This window comes from Penicillium angulare, assembly GCF_028827245.1.
Source record: "Penicillium angulare strain IBT 27051 chromosome Unknown utg000001l_segment0_segment0, whole genome shotgun sequence".
NCBI classification, from domain to species: Eukaryota; Fungi; Ascomycota; class Eurotiomycetes; order Eurotiales; family Aspergillaceae; genus Penicillium; species Penicillium angulare.
In genome coordinates, this window is record NW_026623160.1 from 1,383,654 (window position 1) to 1,404,559 (window position 20,906).

The window sequence follows — 20,906 nt, forward strand, 5'->3', positions numbered from 1 at the left end:
ACTGACCTTCTAAAAGACTGGACTACATAAAATCGTGAACTATGATGTCTGAATAGGGTGAAGATGGTTATAGTTCGGAGATAGTGAAAGCGGTGAACACAATTGGCAGAAATTCGTGGTGGGGTGACTCACCCATCTTTTTGTCTGCCCCTCGTGCCTTTGTCTCCTCGTCTTCCTTTGAAACAGCCAATTCACCTTAACACGATGTCTATGGATTTCCCTGCCGAAGAGGAAAAAATCCTCAACGGGTGGAGAGAGATTGACGCCTTTAGAAGGCAGGTTGAGCTCTCTCGAGGCCGCAAGCCTTATACCTTCTATGATGGTCCACCATTCGCAACAGGTATTCCTTGTCCTCATATCGCTTCTTACCCCCTTCGTCGCATAGGCTGGATCTAATTGACTTAGGTCTCCCACATTATGGCCATCTGCTGGCTTCCACTATCAAGGATATCATTCCCCGATATTGGTCTATGAAGGGTCACTATGTCGAGCGGAGATTCGGATGGTATGTTTTCTTTGACTTTGCATGTTAATTTTATTAATTATTCCTAATTTCTAACTTATACACAGGGTGTGTTCTATATTTCGACCCCTTTCATTGCATAGTTCGTATTGCTAACATCCCCACGGGATTGCCACGGTGTGCCCGTCGAATACGAGATCGACAAGAAACTCGGCATGTCCGGCCTTCAAGCAGTCGAGAAATTCGGTATCGAGAAGTACAACGAAGAGTGTAGGTCTATTGTCATGCGATTTTCTTCGGAGTGGCGTCAGACTATTGAACGACTTGGTCGCTGGATTGACTTCGACAATGATTACAAGGTAAGCTCCTTGTGCGATGAGGCCTAGGCTGGTCTATCAACAGATCCATTGTCTTGTATTTTGCTGGTATTTTGCTGACATGAGTCTTTGGACAATTAGACTATGGACCCCTCTTTCATGGAATCTATCTGGTGGGTTTTCAAGGAGCTCTTCGACAAGGGCATGGTTTACAAAGGTCATCGCGTCATGCCTTACTCGACCGCACTCAACACCCCGCTTAGCAACTTCGAGGCCCAGCAAAACTATAAGGATGTGCAGGACCCAGCAGTTGTTGTAACCTTCCCTCTGTTAGATGATCCAGAAACATGCTTGCTGGCTTGGACGACGACTCCATGGACTCTTCCATCTCACACCGGCCTGTGTGCGCACCCCGACTTTGAGTACGTCAAAATTTGGGACGAGGCCACCAAGAAACACTATGTTCTCTTGGAGACTTTGCTTAAAACCATCTACAAGGACCCCAAGAAGGCCAAGTTCAAGATTGTCTCTCGCTTGAAGGGATCCGACATGCTGGGATGGAAGTACGAGCCCTTGTTCCCTTACTTCCAGGACGAATTCAAGGAGCATGGTTTCCGCGTTCTAAATGATAATTACGTCACTGCCGACGCTGGTGTTGGTGTTGTTCACCAAGCTCCTGCATTCGGTGAGGACGATTACCGAGTTGCGTTTGAGGCTGGCGTCATTAATGAGACTCGCTATCCGCCCAACCCGGTTGACCCTAATGGTTTCTTTACGGAAGAGATCACTGATTTTGCCGGACAACATGTCAAGGAAGCTGATAGGGCCATTATTAAATACCTTAAGGGTACTGGCCGTATCCTAGTTGACAGCCAGATTACTCACTCATATCCCTTCTGCTGGAGGTAAGCTTTGGCAAGCGCTTTTTGACAGGAATATGCATTAACTTTTACTAGGAGTGACACACCTCTTATCTACCGTGCCGTGCCTTCTTGGTTTGTCAAGGTCACCCCTATCATTCCCCAGATGCTTGACAGCATTGAGAAGTCTCACTGGACCCCGGACTCCGTTAAAACAAAACGCTTCTCTACCTGGATTGCCAATGCCCGCGACTGGAATGTCTCTCGTAACCGTTTCTGGGGTACCCCCCTTCCTTTGTGGGTGTCTGATAATATGGAAGAGATTGTGGCCGTGGGAAGTGTCCAGGAGCTCAAGGATCTCAGCGGCTACCAGGGTGAGCTAAACGATATTCACCGCGACAAGGTTGATCACATCACCATTCCTAGCAAAAAGGGTAATGGTGTACTTCGCCGTACTCCTGAAGTCTTTGATTGCTGGTTTGAGTCAGGCAGCATGCCCTACGCTTCTAAGCACTATCCCTTTGAGAATAAGGAACAGTTCGAGAAGGGCTTCCCTGGTGACTTTATTGCTGAGGGATTAGACCAGACCCGCGGATGTAAGATTTCATTTCCTATGACCATCTTTTCTACGGTGCGAAACTGACTTTATTCAAGGGTTCTACACATTGTGTGTTCTATCTACTCATCTTTATGGCCACATTCCATTCCGTAACTGTGTCACCAACGGCATTGTTTTGGCCGAGGATGGTAAAAAGATGAGTAAGCGATTGAAGAACTACCCTGACCCTACCCTGATCATCGATCGTTATGGCTCGGATGCTCTCCGTCTGTATTTGATCAACTCGCCTGTGGTTCGCGCCGAGCCCCTGCGATTCAAAGAGTCCGGCGTTAAGGATGTTGTCAGCAAGGTTCTTCTTCCTTTGTGGAACAGTTATAAGTTCTTTGAGGGCCAGGTCACTTTGATCAAGAAGGCTTCTGACGTTGATTACATGTTCGACCCCAAGGCAGAGGCTACCAACACCAATGTCATGGATCGATGGATCTTGGCCAGTTGCCAGAGTCTTCTGAAGTTTGTTAACGAGGAAATGGCCGGTTACCGGTTGTACACTGTTGTGCCTCGCTTACTGGAGTTGATCGAGAACACTACCAACTGGTACATCCGATTTAACCGTAAGCGTCTTAAGGGTGAGAATGGTGTCCCTGACACTCTTCATGCATTGAACACCCTTTTTGAAGTCCTTTACACCCTGGTGCGGGGTTTGGCTCCTTTCACACCCTTCCTTACCGACAACATCTACCAGCGTCTTCTCCCTCACATCCCGGAGTCGCTCCGCGGCGAGGATAGCCGCAGTGTCCACTTCCTTCCTTTCCCCGAGGTGCGCCAAGAGCTGTTTGACGAGGTGATTGAGCGTAGAGTCGCCCGTATGCAGAAGGTCATTGAGTGTGGTCGTATGAGCCGTGAGCGCAGATCTATTGGCTTAAAGACCCCTCTGAAGACTTTCGTTGTGATTCACCAGGACCAGCAGTATCTGGATGACGTCAAGTCTCTCGAAGGATACATCTTGGAGGAACTCAATGTTCTTGAGCTCGTTCTCACAAGCGATGAGGAGAAATACAACATTCAGTACAGTGTTGTCGCCGACTGGCCCACTCTGGGTAAGAAGCTCAAGAAGGACATTCAGAAGGTGAAGAAGGCCCTTCCTTCGCTCTCCAGCGAGAACGTCAAGGAGTATGTTGCCGACAAGAAGATCCTTGTTGACGGCATTGAATTGGTCGAGGGTGATCTCGTGGTGAAGCGAGGTATCAAGGAGGATGCCAACTCATCGGGCATGGAGCCTAACGCTGACGCGGATGTTATCACTATCCTTGACGCAAACTTATACCCAGAGCTGGCACACCAAGGTCTTGGTCGTGAGGTCATTAACCGAGTCCAGAAGTTGCGTAAGGCCGCAGGCTTGGTCCCCACTGATGATATTAAGATGGAGTACACTGTGCTTTCGGATCCGGATAACATTGGTCTCAGTGAAGCCTTTAAGTCTCAATCTCCAGCCATTGAGAAGGCTATTCGCCGACCACTGGATGAGGTGGCCCTGGTTGACGGCAAGGTTCCTGCTGTCGATGAGGCAATTCTCATCTCCTCGGAGGAGCAAGAAGTGCAAAGCGCAACTTTCCTTCTGCGTTTGCTCAAACTATAGAGTGTTGGGCCTTGGTAGCCTTTGAGCATAAACTCTGTAGATATTTATCAACAAAATGTCCTAAAGATTTCCTTTTGATGAATGCCAATATGTTTTCTTTATACGTGTTTGTCTATAATTCTTTTTGGATTGACAGTGGTTTCTTCACTATATCTCATATATAACAGCCTAGTAGGTATACACCTATATGCAATGGCTGTCGTTATCTCTAAGTTGCGGTGATCATTTGAACGATAATCACACCATCCCGCTTTAGTTCCCCGACTCCGTACCCCGATCCCCGATCTGTTCAAGATCTACAGTCAGCAAGGGTGAGTCAATACGATTAATAGATTCAACTAGCTCCTCTCGATAGACATCTTGTAGTACATTCACATATTAACATCAATAGAACATTCGAACTAATCATGGGTACCAAATCAGCACTTCTGCAGGCATTAAAGTCTGAGCAAGATAACCAGATTCTCCTCTTACAAGAGTTTGTGAGGGCTCCATCTCCTAACCCACCAGGAGATACCACAGCTGCTGCCAAAGTAATAACTCAATATTTGTCTGATCAAAAACTTCCATTTGATATCATTGAGCCTCAATGAGGAAAGCCTAATGTGGTGGGCGAGTTTCAAGGAGGGAAAGGTCCAGGTCCACGAGTTGTTTTCAATGGACATATTGACATCTTCCCTGTGGGCGACAATATGAATGGCTGGACCCGCGATCCTTGTTCTGGAGATCTGAAGGATGGGAAGATTCACGGACGAGGAGTCGTGGATATGAAATCAGGAACTGCCTCGCTGGTGATAGCTTATTCCTATCTCTATGCTAGGAGACAGTCTCTCCGGGGAAGTGTTGCCTTATCTGCTGTGTCCGATGAAGAGACAGGTGGCAGCTGGGGTACAGCATTCCTCATAGCACAGGATCGTGGGCGATGGGATGACGATGTCACGTTGAGCGCTGAACCGAGTGGTCAGACATTTCGATTTTCTGAAAGGGAACTTTGAGGATGTCGGGGTCTATATCTACCAAGGGGGCACTTGGTGCATATCTGAACTCGAGGTAAGTCGTCATTTAACTGTAGTTGAAAGGATGAGACACCCAACGAACTAACAAATTATACAGCAAGGGAGCTATACGAACTGTATCTGCTCTCCTCTCTGACGTCGTGCAAACGGTGGAATCTATCAATCCAAATCCACCACCAGAAATTGGCAAACATTTGAAGGATCCTGACACTCTTGCAACTATAGATAAAGCAATGGGCCCAGGCACACCAACCATCATTGCTAGTCCAACTGTCAACATTGGTACAATCTCCGGAGGAATAAAAGTCAATATGATACCCGAAAGATGTATCTTCGAGCTTGATATCCGCCTACCTGTTGGACTCAGGCAGATGATGTCTTGTCGAGAATCAACTCTCTCATACCACACTATCCAGAGGTCGTAGTCGAATTGAGCAAGCAAGAAGCTGCTAGTAACCCGAGTAGCTTTTCAGGCATCGATCGTCCTGTTATTGCTCATCTTCAACAGAGCGCGAACGCCGTGGGAGGATTCCGTCCTAGACTTATTCCTTCTATGGGTGCTACCGATTGCAAGCATTACCGATATGCCGGTGTGCCCGCATATATCTATGAGTGTAGCCCAGAAAGCAGTGGGTGGTCCTTTGACTTACGAGCATGGAAGTATAACTTGATACTTATACAATTTTAGTGGCCGCCGTGAATGAATGCGCCTCGGTGGATGAGTTGCTCCATGTCACCCAGGTTCATGCCCTCGCCGTGTGGGATCTGTTAGGATGAGGGAATTTGCTTAGAACTTACATAGCCTTCAAGTTGGAGATATTCAAGTTCATGGATTGAATGATTTGAAATTGATACAGTGCTCAAGTATGACGAAGATATATGTACATGTTTTAACATTAGAATGATCATGAATCTGACAGACTTGCTGATAGTACGCCAGATGATCCAAACTCCCAAATGAGATTTCAACAACAAAGGGTACTAATTCCCATCATAAGAAGCAAACAAGATTTGTCCATGGCCTTAACCATCAATGGCACATTTAACCTTTTTTGGAGGCAGCCTATGGGAGGTTATTAGTGATACAGTCCATGTACTTAGACTACTAGTAGAGTAATATACCAGGAAGCAATCTTTCAGTCTCATGAATTCCTTTGCGCACATATCCTTGTGAACGGAACTGTAATCCGCAACGACGCACTTGCCATATGCCGCAGCCTGAGCAATTGGCAGTAGGATTTAGCTGTGAAAACTTCCGAAATATTGGTGGAATCGTACCTCTACAGAGCACTGAGCAGTAGCCTTGGCAAACTTCTCGACTGGACGAGTTTTCGTGGGCATTTTGTGAATGATATAGAGAATTGTTTGATTTGGGAAGGTTGGGGATGAATCATGATTGAGGCCTCAGGCCACAATACCCCGTTACCTCAGCATACCGCACACGTGACGATCAGGCATGTTTCTATCGCGACCACCAAAACAACCCGAGTTGTGGCGCGCCGATTTGACCTCAACTTTTTTGATTTATTTGGTTCTCTTTCTGTACCGAATTGCAGATAGGTACCTTCGCTTGTTCCTTCCGACCGGGCCTGTCCCGCTTTCGCGATGATTTATTTGGTCCGTCGGCTCTATGACCCAGATGCGACAAGCGCGCCATAGGTCGCGATTTTTCGATGCCTCCGATATCTTCTCAACGGCGCGCCCTCACCGAAGAGACCTCATACCCGTCCGACCATGGTAAGAAAGACCCATGCTTCATAAATTTCTTGTAAAGTCATCACTCTGACCCGGATTTGAATGTTTAGATATCGATTTTATCTACGACGTCGTCATCCGCGCCCAGGGCAAGCGTGAGGTTGATCGGCTTCCGTTTCGAGCACTTTTCGCAGCATATGATGAATTGATTGGGGAAAGAGGGGCTGATGCAGATCCAGGCCATGCGTGCCTGCGTTTCCTCTTAAAGATGGGCAGCAAAGGCGTGGAAGGATCAACTCTGTTCGACAAATTTGAGAATGCGCTTCAGCAGTTGGGAATTGAGATTGAGCTTCCTCACAATAAGGTTTCGACGGGACTTAATGATACGGCTGGTAATGAGTCTTATACGGTCAATGACACTCGTGGCCAAGCTGCCGATCATCACGACGACCACCATCCTCTCACCAATGGAACACCAATCACTCCAAAAAGACGTGCGTCATTTAACACCACACTCGATATTGGAGAAGATGCCACGCAACGAAGCGCTGCCGAAAGACCGAGTTCTCGATCATCCATGTCGCGATTACAGACCGGAAAACCCGATTTCTCGAAGCTCAAATTGTCGCCGAAGCCGAATGGCATCCAGAGTCAAACACCGAGATCTCCGGATCGAACACAATTGATCGCGCAGTTCTTAGACGTTGGCCGCCGTTTAATAAGCAGATTCGATAGCGTTCAGAAAAAAGATGTGGAGGAAGAGCCTGCGCCTTTGACAAATGGAGTAGTGGCACGAGCTGCCGTTGATCGCGATCGCTCCCAAAGAATGGTTGCCTCTTCGCAATCTCGTCGCACACCTTCCGTGGCATCTTCGAGTAGCTTTGAATCCGAAGAATCACGATCCAGTTTGTCTCCGGCGCCAGAGCAGGATTCGTTTGAAAAAGAGAACCCACCGCCTGAACTTCTTGACAGACCCCAATTGTCAGATTTACTACGCGATGCGTACACTTTCAATAGGCTCCGGCAGCGGGCCATGTGTCGCAAGATATTAACACAATGGCTGAAACTTACCTTTAACACAAGACAAACCCGTGTAACGAGAGAGAAAATCGCTGTGAATCATGACCGAGGTACCTTACTTCGTCAGGCTTTCGACCCATGGCGAGCAATAATCCAGCAGAAGCGCCATGTCGCTAGAACTGATCGCTTTTTTAAGCATCTTGACGAACGCGCTATTCGTGCTCGGGATTTGTATCTGATGACAAAAGCCTTTACCCACTGGGCTCAATTTACGTCTGAAGAGGTTGCTCGAACATCAGCAGCCCGAAAACATGTTTTAAGTATAAAGTACTTCAATGCTTGGCGTGAGATTACTGCGGTAAACGAGCTCAAAGCGCAACGCTTTGCCTTACAGAGGCCATTCAAGAAATGGCGCAAGAAAGCTTCAGATCTCAAGCAGGCCGAAGCTCAAGCAGTCACGATTCACAAAAAAAATTTACAACATGCTTCATATTGGCAATGGTTTTGGGGATTCTGCGAACGCCGTGCGCCGGAATGGTATGACTACCGATTGAAAAGACGCTCTTTACTTTACTGGCTGCAAAACTTTCGGACCAATCGCGAGCGGGACCACGAAATTGATGTGCATAATAGGCGTTCATCTGCCGCATCTGTGCTTCAAATATGGTCTCAGAAAACCAAATCTATTGGAGAAATGCAGCATTTGGCTGAAAACACAGAACGGGCTTTGGTACTAAGAGATGCGTTCGGCGAGTGGAAGGTCCAATCCCGTCTGGCACCAGCAGCATCTCGAATGACAGAAAGGGTGGATACCAGAGTCCTTCGAAATGCATTTGCGAAATGGGTCTCGAAGGCTCGCATGATCGGTGAAGCCGAAGAGATGGATCAACTTAGAATCCAGCGCAATGCATGGACAGCTTGGAACGATACACTTCGGTGCTTAGCCCTTCGTGCTCGAATTAACGAACGATTGAAAATGGAAGTCATGTACAAGTGGATTCTCATGGAAAGATTCCAGCTCATGCGCAGGATACATGAGCAACGTATTAAACGCGAGGTGTTTAATCGATTTATTACGAACACGCGAGATACATACACACGATTGCTGTTCAATGCAGAGGCTCATGAGGAACATCGGTATGAGGATTTGGCACGCTCCAAATTAGCAATATGGCGTGACCAACTATTGCTTCAGCGTGAACGAGAATATACTGCCTTTGAGTTCTATGCACCTCGGTTAGCGCAGGAATCTCTCATGGCTTGGAAAGCAAAACATGAGAAGATCCAGCAAATGGAAGGATGGGCCGACGATGCCCGCTTCTACTTTCTAATGAAGCGATCTTTGAAGGGTTGGCGACAAGCTTCGCTTGATTCCGCCAAACGAAGGCGGAAAGAAGCATATGCTCAAGTACGCCGAAAAATTAAAATGAACTTGGCTTTTAAAGCTCTAACTGCTTGGAGATCTAAAACAGGCGTCATCTTGGATATGGAGCAACAAGCAGAAGACCTTGACCGTGCCGCAGTTCTTGATGATGCATTCAGCTGTTTCTCTCGCTGGCATAACAAAGCCCTTAAAAGAGTACAAGATTATCAGGATGCCGATTATCATTATTTGCGCCAAGTTGCCTTTGATCAACTCATCCAAATGTCGGAAACCTTTGTCATTCGTCGTGAAATGGAAGACGAGGCAGATCACTTTCATCGCAGCCATGTTCTCCACCAAGCCGGAGCTGCACTACGTAAGCTGAGCCTTCGTATCTTCCAGATGAGGAATACAGTTGAAACATCCGAAGCAATGCGCGAGAGAACTTTCCGAAAACATTCAAGGAACTTGTTCCGTATTTGGTTGGACAGTGCTCGTCTTAAACTGGAAGCACGGGATTCGCCAGGCCCGTCCTTGGGCCCCTCCACGACACCTGCTCGGTTCTCCAATATCCCTGATGTTGACGGTGCCGGATCATTGTTTGATCCATGGTATCGGAACCCAGCCGAGACACCTTTCAAACTTGCCGACATGACGACAACCTCGCAGGAGCTGGTCTCCGCAAGCCCATTAGCCACGCCAAACTACATGACCTCCCCATCTAAACGAGCTGCTCGTGCACGAGCCCTGGCTCAAATGTCCACTACCCCTGCCACACCCTTACACACGCCTTTTGCTAGTCGATTACTTCGTGCCGAAAGCTCGACTGGCCAATCAGCCTCCTCTCGAAGACCTCGTACAGGTCGAGGAAACTCCATTGCAACAAGCGTTCGGTTTGTAGATGACGACCTTCCTGAGTCTCCAACTGATGGACGAAAATCTTCGAGTCGAAGACCTTGACCTTTACTCCAATATACGAAAACACCACCTCCATCCCTTTCTCTTCTTTAGTGACATAGCGTCGGGCCCTCTGTACATGTGATAACTATACTTTTGCCCCTTACCTTTGTGATAATTGTGTTTTTCCCGTCTCAGCATGCATATCAGCCGGCGCAGCATATACGGGGTTGGCGGGATCTCTGACCTCTTGTTTTGAGTCTTTGGGTATACAATGATGTAATTTCGAATGCAATGAATGTGACGAATACCATTTGAATCGTTGATTGGGTGATACAACCCGGAAAATAACTTATTCTACATTATTGTCCAGCCACAGTCGGTTATCACTACTTTCACCTAAATTTAGAATCCAGACAACGTCCTCCTACCCATTCTGTCACAGCTCCTCCGTACCCCTCTTTGCCAATGGTGTTCTAAAATTGCTTGCCTACTACACTTGGATAGCCTCCTTATTGTTCTCCTTCGCATCCTTGATTCCATACTCCGTCTCCAACTCGGTACGAAGCTTGATCTGTTTTTCAACCCAAACAATGACAAACCCGACAGCAGCAAAGGCAAGTGAAATTTGCCATACCAACTTAAGAGTATCAGAGTATACGCTGACTACCTCATCTCGAACTTGCGAGTCCAAAGATTTGATGAAGGTTGCCGAGACATGAGAATAAGCCTCCCCGCCAGCAAGCTGCGCAGCAACAGCGGGGTCTGAGATACGACTTGACAGATTTCCAAACTGGGTGTTGAATATCGCACTTGGTATCGAAATACCCCATATCGCACCGTAACTGCGAACGAATGCCCAGGTTGCTGTAGCCAATCCAACATCTTTTTCTGCTAAACTAACCTGCACCGCGGTCAGTGTAGTTGTGAGCAGAAGGCCTAGTCCAATGGCAGTGATAATCTGATAAGTAATCCACTCTGCATCACTTGAGTTGGCATCGAACAGCGTGAAGAGGCCTAGGCCCAATAAGGTCAACCCCATACCAACGGCGTGGATAGGTTGATAGCGGCCCCATTTTGTGAGGATGATACCTGCAGCCATAGCGGTTGGCACGGCAAGGATTACGCTAGGCAGAAACTGTACACCGGCACGGGTCGAACTGGACAACTTGACTGATTGGAAGTACACTGGTATGAAGTAGACCACCCAGAACGTGAGCATGTTGTGGATGAAGGACAGAATCAGAGCCGCGAAGGAGGTCCGGTTGCCGAAGATATGAGGAGGCATCATTGGCTCTGAACACCATGGACTAGCTTCGTAAAGATGAAATACAACCATGCCGAAGAATCCAAGGACTAAACAAACGATTATTCGCCAATTGGACCAAGGAAATTTGGTGCCACCCCAGGTGAGTGCCAACAGAATCGAGACAATGGATGTCATAAGTAATGCATTGCCGATATAATCGATCTTTTTGATCTTCTGTTGCCAGGGCTCTCTCTGGTAGTTGACATGGAGGAAGAAGAACAAACAGACGAGAGCAGTTCCACCGATTGGGAGATTCAGATAAAACTAGGAGTTGTGTGAGCGAGACAAATATCACTGCATATTACTATGTCAAGGGGGCTATGATACTTACCACCCATCTCCAAGAACTATGCTGTACTATGGCACCACCAATAAACGGACCGAGAGAGGTACCGATGGAGAATACGGCAAAGATCATGCCCATGAAGTTTCCACGCTCACGCAATGGAAGCATATCACTGACAATCATATCTATCATCACATTGATACCACCTCCCCCGATCCCCTGAATTGTGCGCCCGGCAATCATTATGGTAGAGCTGATGGCACCGCCGCTGATACCGCTACCAAGAACGAAGAAAGCCACAGCACCGATCATCAGCCATCGTCGACCGAAGAGATTCGCAACCTGTCCGAATAAAGGCTGAAAGCAAGCACTTGAAATCGCAAGAATTGAGTAAATTTCTTTGTCCGCCAAAGCCTAGGCCCCTAGGGAGATAGGACATACCTTGTGAGGAAAAACGAGTTGACAATCCAGACATAATTCTCGCCCGCATTTAATTCGTCAGATATAGATGGCAATGCCGTCGATATGACGGTCGATTCAACAGCAGCCAGCAGAATAGACACACACAACGAGATGTATATTGCCCAGAAACGCCATCCTCTCTGCTCTTTCTTTGCGGGTTGTATAGTCTCTGACGAATCCGACATTGTATGTATAGTGGACAGCGTTGAAGATAAAGAGATGGAAGATGAGAAAGGCACTGAAAAGAGCCATTTTGCGCGAATAATAGGGCCATGATCGAAAGTTGATCTCTAAGTAGGGGTGATAAATTTGTCAACATGGCCGATGCCGAATGTTCGGCGACGTTTCTTTATACAAATATTCTCTGAAGAGGTGGCAGTAAGGCTTGTGATTGGTCCAAGGTCGCCGAACCTCGAAATCCATGATATGAACACGACCTTTGCTGGTTTTATATGCACGCACTTTATTCAGCACTCAACTATGGCGCTATCAGTGGGATATACTCGCCAAATAAACGAGAGATAATCGAATGGAGATTGAAAGGAATGAAGAAATGAAGAAAAGACAATGAATTTCTACTCTAGCCAGGAACTAGACAAATGTATCGGTTTCTAGGATTCCTTGGAAAATTGTCTAGTCTATACATCGTATACACCATAGCCAAAATCACACATGCGATTCTTGTGCTTCGTGACAGCAACTTTGAAGTCGTGATGTTGCTTGTATCAGTTGGTTCTCATATTCACGTACTGTCATCATCGTCGCCCTGATCCCTTTATGCTCGTTATAGCTGTTGGACGGACTTTGGGACTGGCTGATATCGATGCTAGCACTCTCTCCACCAAAGGAAGGTGATGTTAGATTGTTCACCAAGTCGCCCAGGCGATCTAACAATTGCAATGCCGACTGAATCACTAATTTAATGTGACCAACTGGGTCATCCATAGCAAATGCCCCAATTTGCAGCGACGGTAGTGGAATTTTCGATCCACGAGCCAAAGCAGTGCCGAATTTTTCAGTAGTTTGTGAGAAGATGGTATGGTAAACATTGATCAAGCGCATATATGTAGACAAGGCGTGTAATAAAGATACCTGGTCGAGTACCACCTCTTGTTTCTTAGAAAAGGCCATATTTGAATTCCCAGAGGTATCTTGCGAGGTTGATTCCGGGGAAAACTGTTGGAGCCGCGCAGAGAATGAGGGAGTCGTGGAAAGCGGCGATTGCCAGTCTGAATTGTGTGTAGCATTGGACTGAGTAGTATGATTTCCAGCACGACGCAAAACCTTGATCAACCGCTGCGTTAGATTGAAGGTCGTGTCAACCGCGCATGCCGTTGATGATAAAGAAGCATTGGTATCATTTGCTTCAAGGTCTGTTGATGCTCTATCGATTAAAACAGGATCCTCCAAGGCATGATGAATTAATTCTATATCAAGCTCCAAGAGTTCTTTCATGAAATTTTGCAAAAACTGCGTCTGAGGACTAATTTTGAAATTGGAATCAGACCACTGCGATGGATCTAATTGTTGTGGTTGTAATTGTGGGGTGTTGAAACCAGTCAATCCATCCCTAGCAAGAGCCTGAGGCATGCTTAGATCTGAGAAATATTCGAGAAAAGACATGTCAGGGTTCCTGGTGGCTGGACTGAAAGAAGGCTCATCATGACAGGAATAGGGAGCAAATGAACCTGGTTCCAGTTGAGCCCCCGAGTGGTTTAGCGACGGTGTAAAAACGTCTCCTGAAGCGGTTTGCGGGTGAACACCCGTATATATACATTCGGTTTCGGTGATCTGTATATCCTCCAAATTCTCGGTGTTAAAGCTCAAATGGTGTTTATCATTCGAACAGTCACTTCTAAGTAAATCTCGGTATCAGTATATGACGAGTGCTAGTCAACATCCACCCCGGGTTGTTGCGATTACTCAACTTGTTCTGCGCGTCTGTATCTTCCGAACGGGGGTTCGCCTTACGGGGCATTTGAGGTGCTATTTTAATATGCGACGGCTTTTCGCTCGTCCTATTTGACGTTTGAGGGCCAGATGGGCGATTCTGATGGGCGGGTCGGCGACCGCGATTAGAAGGACTGAACACGCAGCTTGAACCGGCTCTGAGGCAGCGGCTGCATTTGTCTTCATCGCTCCGGTGACATCGAAGTTTGAGCTCGTGGCAGCGGTCGCATGCCCGCCGCGAGGGTTGTTCGTACATCCTGCTTCCCCGAGGCTGAGGCTCGAAGCAAAGGTCACGGCGAGGCGGAGGAAGACTTGAGAGGTGGGGCGGAAATGCACCCGAATCCTGATGTCTGATCAAAAAAGTATATACAAGACAATTGATTGAAGCTTTCTCCTGTCTTGTTTGGAGGTAAGACCCTTTCGGCTCCTCATGGGTACAAGCAGTCGTTTCAAGAAGATTTGAAGTACATTTTTTGCTCCACACTAATTATCGTTCTCGTTAGCGCAGTCTCTGCGCAGTACATTTCTTTGAAATGGGGATATTTATCAACTAAGAGCTCCTGGAATCTCAAAGACGGGGTTTCTCTAACCGATGTTTATGATTGTACTGTTCCTACCTTTTGGGAGTGTTAAATTTACCAAATAGGCTTTGTCCGGTGTGGTATTAGTGTTTTATTTTAGCTTGAGAGACTTATCTGTAGATCGATATCTTTGAATACCTGAACAGCTTCAAATTCAGAAAAAGAAAAAAAAAGGAACAAAGATGCCTTTCTGAGGAATACCGATGGCTGCAGCAACACAAAGCTTGAAAAGCCAGCCATATTCCTGGTATATTATAATAATCTATTCCCTGCAACTGCCAATAGTCGCATCAAAATGGGATTATAGTACCATTTTGTAGAGCTGCTGGTGGGTCGGGCCGGCCTCCATCTCAACCATTCGTCAGCAGTGGAGCTCCATAATGCAAACAAACCAAACACGAATCTCTGAGGTGGAAATAAGGCGGTCAATACTATGTAGGGCGGTGAATCTATACTTCTAGACTATTGTATGTCGTGGGGTTAACCGTAATTACTCGACTGCATCATTCTGCCAGTCATAAACCGCCCAATCAGGGGGTCCATCCTGCCGTACAATCATCACCCAGCAGCTGGCATTGACGCATGTGCTCTCCTGTCTTTGATTTCTTCTTCGCATCCCCCAAGGACCTTTTCCATTGAAATAGGTAATGGTGTAACGTGGTTTAAAGCGCAAAAAGCGTCTATTCCTGATCGACCCGCCTCCATGCGAGCGGTACTGCCGGGGAAACCCCCAGCGAAGCTCCAGTCGTTCAGCACCGCGCTGTGGGACGGACTTCGAGTTATTGTAAGGCCCTTGATTCCATGCAGCTTCTATAGCTGTAGATAGCCATAGAGGCCCTTGTCTTGTTATATTTACTGACCTTAGTCCCGCACGATCATCACAGGCGTACATATCTGGCCATGCACTGGTCATCCTCGGCGGTCCGCAGAACCTCCTCCAAACGATCTATGTCGATGACACCGACAAACTCGAAGCGGTAGCTTTCAACGAGGCATCTGGGAAGATTGCAGTCTGTGGTGGTCCAGATATCTTCATCTACCATCCGTGGGGTATCAAGGGCGAAACACCCAAGGTACGTATACCGAACTTCGCACTTTACTATTGAAAGCCATGGCAGAAGAAGCTAACTGGGATGTAACCAAATACAGTGGTCACTCGCCCATACTTTTCGCGCCGACGATGACGACGAACCTATTAGTACATTATCGTGGGGCTCATCGAATGAGCTACTGGTCGGCAATTCTCGCCTCGCCCTTTGGATTTTGGATGAAACACCACGGTTAGTATGGAAAAAGAAACTCGCCGGGAAAGTGAAGTTTGCGCAATTCTCCCCCGATGCAGCTCTAGTCGTGACCGTGGGGCAATATGATCGTCTGGCCAAAATATGGAGACGGTTGGCCTTTGGAGCGGACGAAGTGCGGTTTGAAGTATCATATCTCCCTCACCCGCATGTGATTACAGGAATTCATTGGCGATTGCCTTTCCACCGAGAGCAGTCCGCCGATAATGTTCTTTACACTCTATGCGCGGACAATAAAATACGAATTTGGGCTGTGACGGATCATAATGCTCTTTCGGCATTGCAATTTTGGGCAGACATTGACATGGGGGCATCTGTTCAACCTAGACACGCATCGGATCAAGACGAAGGATCCAACAGACGCTATGGATTCATTCTGGATAGTCGAGATTTCTGCGCTGCGACAGAGCGCGCCGTTGAACGGAACTCGGGCAACAAAGAAAACCATGCATTAGAACACCTCATTGAAGTCGCCAACAAAAGCCCAGAGATCTGCGTGGTGACTGACGGCCAAGGCCACTTATCTGCGTGGGCCTTGGAGGACGTTGGATCCAAAGCGAGAACAAACTTAAATCTATTTAATGTTCTGCATGTCGAGGGCGTTGAGTTTGGATTTATGCCAAACCTCAGAGTTCAAGAAGACTACGCGCAAATGCATGCGTTTCAAAGTAACACATCCGATGACAAAATTAGTCTTGTTGTGCACCACTTTGATGGCCGAATTGAATGGTATGACTCGCAGGTGGATGTTCTCTTTGATCCTATGCCTCGAAACAACCGTATTGCACCCAGCGCATCATGGTCTGGGCATACTGCACCTGTGAAAAAGATTGTGAGAAATGCGACCGGTGATACACTTATCTCAAGAACGGATGAGGATAAGGCAATGATCTGGAAGCAAACAAATCGCGAGGGCAGCTCGATGCTCGTGCACAAAAGCATGTTGCTATCTGATGAACATATCCACCGGACTTGCATGATTGAGAATACTGATTTCCTCGTCAATCTCCATCACAATGGGATATCCTTGTTTGACTTCAGCTCGTACCACTCCAAAAAGCTAGCACATTTACCGTTCACCATGTCAAGCAAGCCGCTGTGCGTTCTTCCACTTCCTACTCCAGACGGAAGTCCGGGTCGAGCGTATGTGGCAACAATCGGTGCTGATATGCACGGCATAGCCTGGGAACTCCAATGGAGCCCGCAAAATGACCAAAGTGGTCTAGAACCTGGTCAGAAGGGTTGTGAATTGCGCAGGTTTTGTGAATTTGACATGGGACTACGGGAAGACTTGGCCTACATTCTACCTGTTGATCCAGCAGGCCCCAAAGCCAAAACTTCAGGATCGTTTGATGTATTTGCGCCTGATATTGCCCTTTCCTACACCCAAAGTGGCGTGCTACGTACCTGGACTGCCAAGGTCGATCTTCAAAACTCCAAGGTAGAATGGTTGCTGAAGTCAACAGTTGAAACTGGGATCGACAACCCATCATTGGCTAGTGGAAGCACTATTCGCAAGGCTGCACTTGTGGACAAAGAGAGAACTCATTTGACCATCTGGGACACGAACAATGCCCAACTAGAATTTGAGGAGCACTTCGCACAGCATGATATTATCAGAGACCTTGACTGGACTTCTACCCCAGACATGCAATCTATCCTGGCAGTTGGTTTCCCTCATAAGGTTATCTTGCTTTCTCAACTTCGTTATGACTACTTGGATTCACAACCTTCCTGGACACAGGTCCGAGAAATATGGATCCGAGACTTGACACCTTACCCAATTGGCGACTCTTGCTGGCTCACAAATGGTCACCTCATAATTGGCGCAGGTAATCAACTATTTATCTACGACAAGGAAGTTGATACTGCAAATCACCTTATATCTGGTCTGCGAATAGCTTCTCGAGGTCAGACGTCGGTTGACATTTTTGATGTTGTTGGTCGCTTGAATGGTCCACTACCCGTTTTTCATCCACAGTTCCTAGCGCAATGCATACTGGCGGGCAAGTCGGCCTTGGTCCATTTTATTCTGATGAGCCTTCACCGAAAGTTGAAATTTTATACAGATGGAGATGGCTTGGATGGGTTCTTGGATCTGCCAATACAAACCTTCTATGACGAGCAAGAAGTAAGTTTCAAAACCTCATGTGTATCTATTTTATTCGCAATCTAATAGTTATAGGAATCTCAAAATGCGACTACACAATTGATGCGCTCATCTTTTGTCGATGCTTCGGGCGAAGAAGAAGAATCATCTGTTGTTGATGAAAATATTGCAACAATTCTCAATGAGAACCTGGCACGTATTGCACTGCCCCAACTTACGAGCCACGAGCAATTTCGACTTGTGGATACAATCGAGTGTGTTGCAACCGTTGAAAAACACCGAAGATCAATGGATGATAATGCGGCGCGTTATTTTCTTTTCTTCCGACAGCACATGCTGCGCAAGAGCCAAGGCGTAGCGAACAAAGACCGTGTCTCTTGGAGAGAAATTGTTTGGGCGTTTCATAGTGGCAGTCAGGATATCCTAACAGACCTTGTCTCACGTCAATTCAACGGTAAATTGACATGGAAAGCTGCTCGGGAAAGTGGCCTCTTCATGTGGCTGTCGGACTTGACATCTCTGGTAAGCTTTGACTTCATCCTAATTGATTTCCCTTGGGCATCAGATTATTAACCCTTCTACCAGAAAGCTCAAATGGAGTCCGTTGCTCGCAATGAATACACAAAGACGGAGGAAAGAAACCCCATCGATTGCTCTCTCTACTATCTCGCCCTCGGGAAAAAGAATATCCTTCAGGGTCTTTGGAGAATTGCCCATTGGCATCGTGAACAAGGTCCTACCCAGCGTTTACTTGCCAATGACTTCAAAGAGCCGCGATGGAAAACTTCGGCGTTGAAGAACGCTTATGCACTACTTGGCAAACGACGATTTGGTGAGGATTCTTCCCATTAAACTTTTACTTAGACCCCAACTAACGTTTTTCCAAGAATATGCTGCGACATTTTTCCTATTAGCCGATCACCTACGTGATGCGGCTAATGTTGTCGCGAATCAAATGGGTGATATCCAACTTGCAATTGCGATTACACGTGCATATGAAGGAGACAATGGTCCAGTTCTCAAGGAACTTCTAGAGGAAAGAGTCTTGCCTGAAGCTGCCTCCGAAGGTAACCGCTGGCAGGCCTCTTGGGCCTTCTGGATGCTCGGAAGGCGAGATATGGCCGTTCGAGCTCTTATCGTGAGTAAACCATACGCTATTATTCATTCTCTTTCTTTCATGAAGCTAATTTTTTCTAGTCACCAATTGAAACTCTTCTTTTACCCACCCCAGCCTCACCTGGAAGCCCAGGGCGAGTTACCCTGCAGGCTAAATCGTATCTCTCAAACGATCCCGCCCTGGTTGTTCTCTATCACCAACTTAGAGAAAAGACCTTGCAAACACTCAAAGGCGCCTCCCAAGTCCGTCCAGTGGAAGAGTGGGAATTCGTCCTACGAAATGCCAGACTCTATGACCGCATGGGATGTGATCTTCTTGCTCTCGATTTGGTGCGCCACTGGGAGTTCCTTGGTGCGCCACCAACATCGAAGACAATACAAAACCAGCCCGTACTCGAGTTTCACGAGGATGGCGTCGATTACCGGAAGCTACTTCGCCGGCGAAGCAGTCTTGTCGTTGCCGATATGCCGATCCGACTTTCCGATTCCACAACTCTGTCTGTTGATGCGAAAATGAGTGATGAAGCTGGAGCTTCTAAACCCCAAAAGCAGCAGAAACCAAAAGCGCCTCCTACAATGTTTCATGAACCTGATACTAATTCTTTACTGGATAGTTTTGGGTTTTAACTACTATCAGCAAATACTGTTGGATTATGTACTTTTATGTTTTCTTTCTCGTCATTTATGGTGATTGTATGCATTTTCAAAGCGACCAAGCCACCCAATTTCAATACCTTCTAGCCATCTTCATTCTCAGTCAGCTAGGACTATCTCATCGAAAGCTATAGTGATTACCTATTCTCCAAGTGCACTTGAAACTGTAACTGCGACGGAAATTTTCTAAAGTCGTGAATATATCCCATTGTATCTTTAACTATGAACAGACCATATCTCGTAATTCGGATCCAAAACATAAATCAAACAAATCGCCGCCCAGCCCTAGTAATTCAAACGAGCAACCCGGTTTCGCAGCACAGACAACTTTCTCCTCGACAAAGTGGCATTCTTAGGCGCAGTCCCATTGTACCGGGTAGCATTGTGCTTTCCAGAAACAAGATGCATCCCCTTAGCCTTATGATGCAAAGCCTCCATAACCCGATGCACAATCTCCTCACTCTCCAGATGTCCAGCATCATTTACCCTGCTCTCCTCCTCAGGCTGTCTCTCAGAGCTCTGTGTCTGCGCAAGATGCCACGAGTTCTCATTCGAACCAGGGGTCTGCACATTCTCACTATTCTGCACAGAAGCAGTCTCGTCAATGCGCGGGATATCCTCTTGCTGCTCGGATAGAGACTCCTTCTCTACACCTTCACAAACAAGCTGCACCCATATATCGCTGTATGCGGCGAAATTGCGCTCATGACATTCGCTGACTTCCACGCCATTATGCAGTTCGTGAGTGATGAGTGGATCATCAATACACCCTGGGACTTCGTGGACGGTTATATTGCAATTTGGGTTGTTTGATGGCGGGAATGGGTGCCCTTTTTCTTTGGAGAGAAATTCGGCGTCTACTGAGAGAGCGGAGACAAGGTTGTGCTCATAAGATGGGACACCGATTTGCATGCATTGACCAGCCGAGATGTCTTTTGAGGGAGCTGTTTCTTCATAGTTCTCGTATGTGGCTAGGTCTGAGAAGGGCTCGCCTGGACAGGATGGGTAAAAGTGTGTCCAGACGCGGGCTGTTGTGGCAGCGTGAATGGGTGTGGAGAGAAGGATGAGGGTTTTCAGTGTGGAATGCATGGTTGCAAAGCTTCCAGAGATTGATAGAAAGATAAGATGGAGATTGAGATGGAGATCTAAGATACGGGAGAATAGTATATCTTGATAGTGATTGAAGCTTGATAGTTATGTTTGTAGGGTTGTTATTGCAAGCGTCTAGGGTACATCTTATATACACTTAATCATTCATTCTTCTCTGTGGGAATCACGATGGGATGGCGGGGAAGAATGGTTGGAATGGCA

The 20,906-nt window shown here is 47.0% G+C and overlaps 9 protein-coding genes across 9 annotated transcripts; 5 read left to right on the top strand and 4 right to left on the bottom strand.

The window, feature by feature from the left end:
• Nucleotides 1–204: 204 nt before the first annotated feature.
• On the top strand, nt 205–3,835 carry N7478_000468 (isoleucine--tRNA ligase ILS1; the record flags this gene model as incomplete). Its single annotated transcript, XM_056916683.1, has 6 exons — nt 205–340; nt 406–509; nt 607–822; nt 922–1,685; nt 1,737–2,236; nt 2,295–3,835. The coding sequence occupies 6 exons, from the start codon at nt 205–207 to the stop codon at nt 3,833–3,835; spliced, it is 3,261 nt and encodes a 1,086-aa protein (XP_056784563.1).
• Nucleotides 3,836–4,242: 407 nt separating this feature from the next.
• On the top strand, nt 4,243–4,830 carry N7478_000469 (uncharacterized protein; the record flags this gene model as incomplete). The annotated part of the gene is made up of 2 exons (XM_056916684.1): nt 4,243–4,368; nt 4,435–4,830. The coding sequence occupies 2 exons, from the start codon at nt 4,243–4,245 to the stop codon at nt 4,828–4,830; spliced, it is 522 nt and encodes a 173-aa protein (XP_056784564.1).
• Nucleotides 4,831–4,832: 2 nt separating this feature from the next.
• Nucleotides 4,833–5,276, top strand: N7478_000470 (uncharacterized protein; the record flags this gene model as incomplete). The annotated part of the gene is made up of 2 exons (XM_056916685.1): nt 4,833–4,885; nt 4,949–5,276. The coding sequence occupies 2 exons, from the start codon at nt 4,833–4,835 to the stop codon at nt 5,274–5,276; spliced, it is 381 nt and encodes a 126-aa protein (XP_056784565.1).
• Nucleotides 5,277–5,893: 617 nt separating this feature from the next.
• Nucleotides 5,894–6,192, bottom strand: N7478_000471 (uncharacterized protein; the record flags this gene model as incomplete). Its single annotated transcript, XM_056916686.1, has 3 exons — nt 5,894–5,914; nt 5,974–6,069; nt 6,130–6,192. 3 exons carry the CDS (start codon nt 6,190–6,192, stop codon nt 5,894–5,896), a joined length of 180 nt encoding a protein of 59 aa, XP_056784566.1.
• A 332-nt stretch (nt 6,193–6,524) lies between these two features.
• N7478_000472 (Sfi1 family protein) lies at nt 6,525–9,889 on the top strand (the record flags this gene model as incomplete). Its single annotated transcript, XM_056916687.1, has 2 exons — nt 6,525–6,588; nt 6,657–9,889. 2 exons carry the CDS (start codon nt 6,525–6,527, stop codon nt 9,887–9,889), a joined length of 3,297 nt encoding a protein of 1,098 aa, XP_056784567.1.
• Nucleotides 9,890–10,319: 430 nt separating this feature from the next.
• Nucleotides 10,320–12,068, bottom strand: N7478_000473 (MFS general substrate transporter; the record flags this gene model as incomplete). Its single annotated transcript, XM_056916688.1, has 3 exons — nt 10,320–11,399; nt 11,467–11,791; nt 11,863–12,068. 3 exons carry the CDS (start codon nt 12,066–12,068, stop codon nt 10,320–10,322), a joined length of 1,611 nt encoding a protein of 536 aa, XP_056784568.1.
• A 481-nt stretch (nt 12,069–12,549) lies between these two features.
• N7478_000474 (uncharacterized protein) lies at nt 12,550–13,473 on the bottom strand (the record flags this gene model as incomplete). The annotated part of the gene is made up of 1 exon (XM_056916689.1): nt 12,550–13,473. One exon carries the CDS (start codon nt 13,471–13,473, stop codon nt 12,550–12,552), a length of 924 nt encoding a protein of 307 aa, XP_056784569.1.
• Nucleotides 13,474–15,117: 1,644 nt separating this feature from the next.
• Nucleotides 15,118–19,568, top strand: N7478_000475 (uncharacterized protein; the record flags this gene model as incomplete). The annotated part of the gene is made up of 7 exons (XM_056916690.1): nt 15,118–15,198; nt 15,299–15,487; nt 15,564–17,846; nt 17,901–18,347; nt 18,411–18,657; nt 18,713–18,963; nt 19,023–19,568. 7 exons carry the CDS (start codon nt 15,118–15,120, stop codon nt 19,566–19,568), a joined length of 4,044 nt encoding a protein of 1,347 aa, XP_056784570.1.
• Nucleotides 19,569–19,880: 312 nt separating this feature from the next.
• N7478_000476 (uncharacterized protein) lies at nt 19,881–20,684 on the bottom strand (the record flags this gene model as incomplete). Its single annotated transcript, XM_056916691.1, has 1 exon — nt 19,881–20,684. The coding sequence occupies one exon, from the start codon at nt 20,682–20,684 to the stop codon at nt 19,881–19,883; it is 804 nt and encodes a 267-aa protein (XP_056784571.1).
• Between the last annotated feature and the right edge of the window lie 222 nt (nt 20,685–20,906).